General features: G+C 38.7%; 1 protein-coding gene across 1 annotated transcript; it reads right to left on the reverse strand.

Annotated features, from left to right (window-relative positions):
- Positions 1 to 1,514: 1,514 nt before the first annotated feature.
- Positions 1,515 to 6,872, reverse strand: brms1 (BRMS1 transcriptional repressor and anoikis regulator). Its single transcript, XM_079257702.1, has 10 exons — positions 6,759 to 6,872; positions 5,766 to 5,997; positions 5,562 to 5,652; positions 4,917 to 5,044; positions 4,241 to 4,320; positions 3,865 to 3,961; positions 2,294 to 2,383; positions 2,062 to 2,126; positions 1,773 to 1,812; positions 1,515 to 1,681 (listed from the first exon to the last, which is right to left on the reverse strand). The coding sequence occupies exons 2-10, from the start codon at positions 5,989 to 5,991 to the stop codon at positions 1,674 to 1,676; spliced, it is 825 nt and encodes a 274-aa protein (XP_079113828.1). The 5' UTR covers positions 5,992 to 5,997; positions 6,759 to 6,872; the 3' UTR covers positions 1,515 to 1,673.
- Between the last annotated feature and the right edge of the window lie 2,062 nt (positions 6,873 to 8,934).

Genomic DNA, 8,934 nt, shown 5'->3' on the forward strand with positions numbered 1-8,934 from the left:
ATCACACGCTGTTGTTACTCTTAAACTTCTGCTTAGAAAGTGAGCTTTAGTTGTAAACCGATGTGGTTAAGTAAAAAAAAAAACAACAAAAAAAACCCGTCAGAAATGGAGACCAGCAGATCAGGGATAACATGTAGAGGAGTAGTGGACACTCCATGCACGCAGATAAGCCACGATAAGCCTCTTTAAGCTACTTCACTCACCACAGATCAAATGTTCTGTTTTAAACCTGTTGATCTGGGCCAGACTTATGTCAGCCAGCTATTGGTTCACTTTATTTTAGCAGGAGAGCTCTGGTTCACTGCTAAATTAAAGCAGTTAGATGTGCATAATCGGTGTGTTTAAATGCACTTTGACCTCCATCTCTGCCTAGGATATGTCTAGTGACCAGTGTGACTCGGTGGCTGTGAGCGTGGAGTCCCTCCTGAGTGATGCCAAGAGGATGCAGCTGCAGTGCCGCGAGCGCAGCGAGCAGCTCTCCATGGCCGCCGCGCAGCTGAGGGAGGAGTCCGCCTCTCTGAGGGAGCAGTGTGAGGCCACTCAGCTCGACATGGCCCGAATCCGCCGGCAGCTGGAAGAGCTCCTGGACACAAAAGCAGCCTTCGAAGCCAGAGAGAGGCAGGCGCGTAAACTCAGCAAGCACCTGTGAAGATGAGGGAGGATACTGACGCCATGAACTGTGATAAAGCATCCGAATCGAATGAAATGTTCAGCCTGTAAGACACAAGGTGTAAACTGGGGTTGATTCCTGGAAAGTCAGAAGGGAGAAAGGAGGAAAGATTGAGATTTTTAAAAAAAAGGAGGAGTTTAAAGAAAGCAAAGCAACAAGGTGGAAAACATGGTCAAACCCCTGTAGACAAATTATTCTGCAAGAATCTAGTCACTCAGAGGCCTGAGAGAAAGCATCGTGTGTATTTCATGAGTTGAGAAAAGAAAAAAAACAAAACAAAAAGCAAGCCATAAAAAAGCACTTTATGATCATCCAGTTCTTTCTGGTTCTTGCTGCTACATGAACATGTTATTATGCACATGATTTTATTCCCTCTCATGTCAAATAAACCCTTTCTAATCACACCTTTGTCTCATTTTGTTGCCATTTCTCTCATCGCAACGGTACAAATCTTCTTATAAGGGGTTAAATAGCTGCAGAAATCGTCTTCCAACGCTCTTTTAGCGTCATTTCGTTCTACAAGATGTTTTACAACAACCATCCTAACTGAGACACCTAAATAAATAAAAGAACTTATGACCGACTTCAGCCATGAATATATTCAGTAAGACATGTGCTTCGTTTCTTCTTGTTGGAAGGGTTGCAGCTCCGTCACAGCAGACTAAGTCTACCGGTCTGATCTCATTCATTTTCCATGTAGCCACAAAAAAAAGGGACAAAACGTTTGTGTCACAAAAGATTAAAATTTTAATTTGCATTAAAAATCATTCTATAAATACATGGTTGTCATATCATTAGGAATGCATTTTAAATAGCAATAGATAACAAAAGAAGCAGTGGGAAAAGCTGGCACAAAGAAAAAAACAAAAACAAAGAAGAACCAAAACAACTCAGTTTGTTCTGCTGTGTTTCAGTCAAGGAGACAAAACCTGAGTTGTCAGCGGAAATAGCTGGGAATGTGAGTGTCTTAAGTTTGGTATCTGCTGCTCAGATCCTCCCGTCATCACCGCTCTGAAAGAAACCAAAGAGACAAGTTAGATCAAGCTTTTGCAGCCAGCTCTGCTTATATAACTGCATATATACACGACAGACGTGGACTTACTTTCCACTTTCTTCTTCAGAGGGGACAGTGCTGCTTTCGCCTGAAAACACACGGGAAGGCGAGTCAAGTCTCAATGCGATCTGTTGGTCTTTCTCATCCAGGTTATTTATTATGAACTGGCTTGAACTGATGTGTCTGTAAAGCGCCATGGTAATATTGTTGTGAGGTGGCGCTACACAAATAAAGCTAAACTGAACTGAAATAAAAAAAACAAAACAAAAACAGACTAATAAAGTCCATGATGATATTCAGCCTGATATAAACTCACAAAAAATTTGTGATTTATTACCTTCTTGATGGCAGTCCAATCTTCAAGGATGTCGATATCTCTTAACATGTAGACGATGAAAGGCCCTGTAACACACACACACACACACACACACACACACACACACACACACACACACACACACACACACACACACACACACACACACACACACACACACACAGAGTGTTATTCCATCACCCTAACAAAGAAAGATGTCATTGTCACATTGTTGCCAAACACTGCATTATACCTGAAACCAAAGCTACTTTCTTCTTCCTGTCTGAATGACCCAGCAGGTTCTTCTTTTTCCATTTTTTGCCTCTTATCTCATCACTCCACTCTGAGAAGAGAAAAAAAAAAAATCAAGTGTCTGTGGAGAGCTCAAACTTTATTATGTGTTTCCAGACATTCCTGTGGTCTGATTCAACTCTTTAAATTGAGAAAACTAATATTTGTATGTAAGCAAAGCACCATCAATCATCGTGCAGATACCTAGATCCTTTCAAGCTCCGATAAAGTTAAAAGCTGAACATAAAAAAAAAAAAAAAAAAAAGAAAAGGCAGCTTCCCGGCTGAAGACATCTGAAAGGTGAGAATGTTACACCTACTGCCTTAATGTGTCCAAGTTTGAAACCTTTGCACTTGTATCACTTTGTCTGTTTACTTGTGCAAAGACAAGCCTGCTACTGTCAGCTACGTTGCACCTTCGGTCCCACATGCAGTGATTCTATTAGTCTCACTCTGAGGTTGCATCACATTAGTAAGCCACTTATGTGTACTTCTTATAAAAAGCTACGAGTTAGTCCAGACAACAGGTTACATGCACGGCAAATTTCCAACTTTCGACCTCAGTCTGCAAAAGACAACATTTAATTAGTTAAATAGTCCATTTAATAACTAATAAATGACATTCCTCTATGTCAATGCAATGTATACACACATCTAAAGCCTGATTAAATGAATATCTCTTAATCATTTGATGCATCAGAAACACTACAGTGGGAACCCATTTAAAGGCTGTCTTCTGGTATATTCATAAGTGAGGAGGGTATATTTGCAATTTTGCCACTTCAGTGGGCATTAGGAGAGTCACACAACACACTGACACTCACTGAAGAATAAACAAATATAGTCTAAATTTTACATACACAAAAATACATAATAAGCAAGTTTACCTCGGTGGAAAAAAGGATAAGAAATTAGATTAGTACATTTTTATAGAAGATTTTCTATTATATAAATATGACAATGTATTATATAAGTAATAAAATAGATAAATAAACTAAATAAAAAGGTTAAATAATATTAAAGACAACAAAAGTGTCTCTGTACACTTCTCTACAGAAGTATCTGTAGGAGTAAAATATCGTAAGTGGGAAAAATGTGGCATTGTTTTTAAATAAATCATGCATCAGAGGGTTAAAAGGAATTGGAAGCATGTTGAAAAGGTGGGAAAAGAGACATGCTGCCTTTTTTTTTTTTTCATTTTATTAGCTAATAACAGCTATTTCTCATCAGCAGTTTTACATTTTAACTTAACCAGAGACACAAATCAGTTTAAATGTCTTTAAAACTACTTTATTGTTGTTATTTTTCCCAGTCAGAAGTTGAGAAGACCTTGTTGGAACTGAATGCAGCATCATGGCAGGAAAAACTGATGGGACGTAACAGTATAATTAATATGCATGAGATCAGTATACTCCATGAGGCTTAAAAGGATTATTAGCTACTTTAATGTTTTCTCCTTAAGGGGGATCATAAAACCGTGAGTAAAAGTACATAAATCTGTTAGTATAAAAACACCTTTATGAGAAACATTTACCTGAGGTTAGGTCTATGTTCTGCCTGTCCTCCTCCAGCCTCCTTATCTTTTCCAGAAGCTCTGTCTTCATGGCATCAAACAGCAACGTCCGCTCACTCTGCAACACACACATTTACACAAAGAGTGTTAAGTAGCCGGCTCATGCTCCTGTGTTGACAGGAACACAATACAGTAGATATGCTGTCATTTATCTAAGACAACAGAAGCCTTAAAGAGAAAAACCAAACAGCTACCTCAAGCGAATTCTTTGTATTATTCAGCCACTGGTTTTTATCTGCAACTTATGCAGCTAGATGTCACTCAGTCCAACACACTGGATGTTTAAAGTGAACTGATCCGAGATCAGGTTACAGTATTCAGCATGAGTGAGCTTTACCTCCAGATGTTGCTTTGCTCCTTGTATTTCACATTCATGCTTGTGTTTGATCACCTGCAGACACAGCTCTTTGTACACTCCTGCAGGAAGAGACGTAGAGGCAGCAGAAAGGTGTCAAAGACCGGCTTACCTATGTTTTGTTTGTTTTTATTCATGAAAACAAACTCTAAGGTGGGTCAGCAACACAACTGGTTCATGTCTACTATTAAACTGGTGCATTATATCAGTATATAGAGAGGCAGATGACGGATTTGGTTTACTGTATGACATGCAGCTTCTCACCAAAAACACCCTGTGACTGACTTGACAACCACTTTGACAGTTCAACCTGTTGCAAACTACCTCCACGTGACCCATGCACCAAATCATTCTTATGACCAAATTAAACAAACTATCAACCGTGTGATCATTACGTCAAAACAATATCTAATGCTCCTATAATATCATAATTGAAACAGACAGTATGTTTAAGTGAATCGAATAGAAAACCGTTTCTAAAACATTGTTTGTTTGTTTTTTTAAGATAACTATAATTGCTATAATTGCTCTGAACTGGAAAATACTCTGCCATATAGCACTACAGAAATAAAAAAAAAAAAACAATATGAAATAACTCAGGCATCAGAGAATTTTGACAATAAACTTGATCCTTCTGTCTCATGCGCATCAGTCTTACCAGCCACTTGTGTTCGTATCTGCATGTTATTCTGTAGTGCAGCGAGTGGTTCTCGGTATTCCCCAGCCTTCCCTGTCAGCACTTCATCCAGCTTCACCTTTACCTGGTTCAGCCGCTCCCGAAACAACCTGCAATCAACAGGTGATGTCAGCCTTGCCTTCATCTGCAGCTGACTGAGAAGACTTTAAAGACACACTACGAAAAGTCCGGCCCCCCTATCGACAGCTAATTCACCATCCATCTTGTATGCTACCTGACCCGTTAGCTCTCTCCAGCCAGCAAAAGATGATCTTACCATAACTCTTGCTTTGGCCCTTTCTTTCTTTTAATCTTCTTGCATTACTTTGCTGAATCAGGGACTGCATGTTCAAAACATGCCAGTGCGTTTTCTAGCATAAGAAAAACTCTGCTGCAACGTCACGCAGCGTCCCAGATAAAAAAAAAGTGTGTGGGTTCTCAGCCTCAGGACACTTCCGCCCTGCAGTGGCTCCAGAAATGCACATGATAGAAGTCACTGTGTCATCAAACAAGTCCAGAATGTGGACTTTTAAGGTCAGAAAGTTACATAATGTGTCTTTAAAACTGACTAACAGGTGTTAATACAAGTTTATGAGAATGACCCATCTATCCTGTAGTTTATATTACTTCTCTTTTAGTTCCTGAAATTGTTTCTCCAGATCCATCATTTCATCTAGACATTCCCCTCTTCTCCTTTCGCAGTCTGCGTCATCCATCTCTTCACAGAGCACATGGAAAAAAACAAGAAAGTGAATAAATTGCATCTTTCTGCATCACTGCTTGCTTTTATGTGACTGGCAAAACAGGTTAGCCCAAGAGTTTGATTTTTACCTGAACTCTCCTCTTCTTCTTCCTCCTCCTCCTCTTCTTCTTCACTCTCTTCCAAGTCACTCTCCCTCTCCTCCATACTTTCCTCCATCATTTCCTCTCCTCCCCCACCTCCTGTTCTTTCATTATCTTTTGGCTCCTCCACCTCTCCGTTGGCCTCAGGGAGCTGCGACTCTCCTTTTGCCTCCATCTCTTCCTCTGACTCCCTGACAGGGGGTTGGGCAGGCATGGCAGCCTAGAAACAGATATGAATGACAAACTTTTTGAAGAGTTATTTATTGGATTAAGTTAAAAATGCCATTTTGTAATAATAACAATAACCAAAATCAATGCAAAGTAATACATACACTAAATAAACTATGCAAAAAGAAAAAAAAAATCACGGTTAAAACTAATTTCAAAGTTGTAAATAAAAAAAATAAAATAAAAGTGTAACTTTAATATGAAAAGTAAAACCGGAAGTGCTGTTGTAAACTGGCCAGCTTGACCACCGTGATGTCATAGAGTAAAATGGTAAACGATGGGATCGATGGCGCTATTTACACTAAAGATTCAAATCAATCCCGAAAACAGTTCTGTTAAGCGTATAGTTCACTCACTATTCCTTTATAAAGCAAATGTCCTTCATGATCACGTTTTGTTTTCAAATAAGCGCTGAAAAGACAACAGTGTAGTCAAGTGTAATACTAGCTAACACATGAGTCGACCAATAGCGAAGGAACGACTGCCTACTCATCACATTACAGTTAAAACAACTTGTTTGCTGACGGGATTTTTTTCTATCTGGATTTAGCGATTTATAGAACATAAAAAGACCTCCATTTGAATGTCATTAAATGCACCAGAAAAGCATCGCAGCATCTTTCAGTCTCCACTACTGCTGTTCGCGGATTAACAAATAACGTTCACCGTCCGTGCAAACCTGCGATGCTCTTTGTACACAAATAAGCTTCGGCTCACCGGACATGACAGTGAACGGGGAAATAAGCTGCTCACCGTGTCCGCTCGTTGAGCTACAGCAAGTTCAAGCTTGGTTTACTAATATATATCCATTTTAAAAAAGTACTTCCTCTTCGTGTTTCTGGATCTTCTTCAGTTCGACACTTTGCCGGCCTCTGCGAGCCGTAAACTCAGCCAATCAGTGCTGAGAGACACAGCTGCTATATCCAATAGGAACAATCATCCCGCAATCCCTTGTCCAATCAAAATGCAACACTAGAATGAGCGGCCCAATCACAATCCAGTTAACGTAATTTGATATGACGACGGTATTAATAACATAGTTAAAATATTGATTTTTGTATATGCAACCATAGAAAGGGTAATCTAAAAATGTAAACAGATAAGAAAAACTGATCAAATTTCAATGTAAGCACATCTTTTAATCGTGAGGTTGCAGGTATCGTGACGTAAAAATAAAGAAAGAAATTGTGGAAATTGTATAAATGGTACCTCAAATAAAGTACAAGGAATTACTTATTATATTCTAACACAGTATTACTCAAATAGTTTATATCTTTATGTTAGTGCGAGAAGCCTTTGTGCAAAGCCAGGTTTTTCACCAACCCTCCATTCAAATAGCAAACAAGTCACACCACTATGGATGTAAAATACCATTGTCAAACTGAAATCAACCACAAGATGTCGCCAGACGAATGCTGAATGTCTTAAATGAATTATAGTAGAGAAATCCATAGTGTGGAATTTTGCGCTTTTTCACAACGCAAAATAACTGTGGTACCCATAGACATCATATATACGTGTATATATGATGTCTATGGTGGTACTGATTACACAACTTAGCTGTTTCAGTTTCAGTGTCCTTAAAGTGTGTAACTTAATTACTGGTAATGGATGTCAGGAACAAAAATAGAAGAATTAAGGTAAACAAATCTTGCATATTATACATTAACATACACAACCTCATTTCCAATTAAGTTTGGAGGTTGTGTAAAACGTAAATAAAACAGAATAAAACGACTTACAAATCCATTTTAATCTATTTTAACTAAATACACTGCGAGGACAAGATTTTAATGTTCAAGGTGATAATGAACTTTGTTTTGTTTTTTCAAATATTCACAATTTTTAATTTGATGCCCGCAGCAGTGGGTGGGCACATACAGGCACTAGATGGTGCTACAACACGTGACTTTTGCCCTTTGGACCGAGTTGTGCATTGTTTATTTATTATTACAAATTATGTTATATATTATTATATGTTATCATATATTATTAAGCTATTTTCACAGCGTACACTGTCCCACACGTGGTCCATGTTGATGACACCAACAGGTCCCTCCCCCTCCTAATATAAACCCGTGTCGTGCCCATCTGTTTATTTGCGGACGTGAACGCGCAAAATGAACACAAACGAAGGGACGTCGAAGGAGCACCACACAGCTATACACATATCTATCCTGCCACCACTGAGGTAATACAAAAATAGAATGAATTGTCTTTCCATAAGCCTTAGTTGGTATGGTATTTATCTCAGTTGTGAAGTTAACACCTGTCTGTCTCATACAGCGCCAAACGTAAATTAGCTATAAGCTAATGTAACGTGACGACCACCGCAGTCAGTAGAAGTTGTCGTGTGGTAAAGTCATAGACTGTATATAAAGAGAACAGTATGTGTAGCTATCCTACTATATATTCCAGCTGATAATTTAGTATTGTGTATGTAATGTTTATTACTGTTAGAGGAGGACTTTTATCTGAAATCTTCTTACGATACTGTGTGTAGAGCTAAAGAAGTAGCATGACTGGTGCTCCAGGAAAACTGAACTTGCAGTAGTTTAGACATTTAGTTACAACAGCGTATGTTTTTATCAGGCTACACAATTAGCACATAAGGCAGATTATTTGCTAAATGTCAAAGAGAAAAAGTGGCCGTGTGTCTTCTTTTGATGTCACTAATCAATCCTATACATACTGCTGGTCTCGTAGCTACCTAAGATGGCGGCTGGCTAATAGAGGGCGCCACCCCAACACTCACCACAGCAAAAGAAAATTAGTACATAAATAAAATAATTTGAAATATTTGTATATATGTTCATAGATTAGCTAAATAAATGTTATATAGTTAGTAGGGCTGTGACAATATGCTTTTGTCCCGATTCGATTCCGGTTTTTTTTGGGCACCGATTCAATTTAAATTAAATTTTTTCGC

This window comes from Telmatherina bonti (assembly GCF_933228915.1).
Source record: "Telmatherina bonti genome assembly, chromosome: 18".
Classification (NCBI taxonomy): Eukaryota; Metazoa; Chordata; class Actinopteri; order Atheriniformes; family Telmatherinidae; genus Telmatherina; species Telmatherina bonti.

Excerpts from the sequence above, each read along its gene's own strand:
- brms1 (XM_079257702.1), bottom strand. The coding sequence starts at position 5,991 with ATGCCTGCCCAACCCCCTGTCAGGGAGTCAGAGGAAGAGATGGAGGCA. Across the intron at positions 4,321-4,916 it reads GATACGAACACAAGTGGCTG|GAGTGTACAAAGAGCTGTGT; the intron begins GTAAGACTGATG and ends CTCTTCCTGCAG. Across the intron at positions 1,813-2,061 it reads ATTGGACTGCCATCAAGAAG|GCGAAAGCAGCACTGTCCCC; the intron begins GTAATAAATCAC and ends GTGTGTTTTCAG.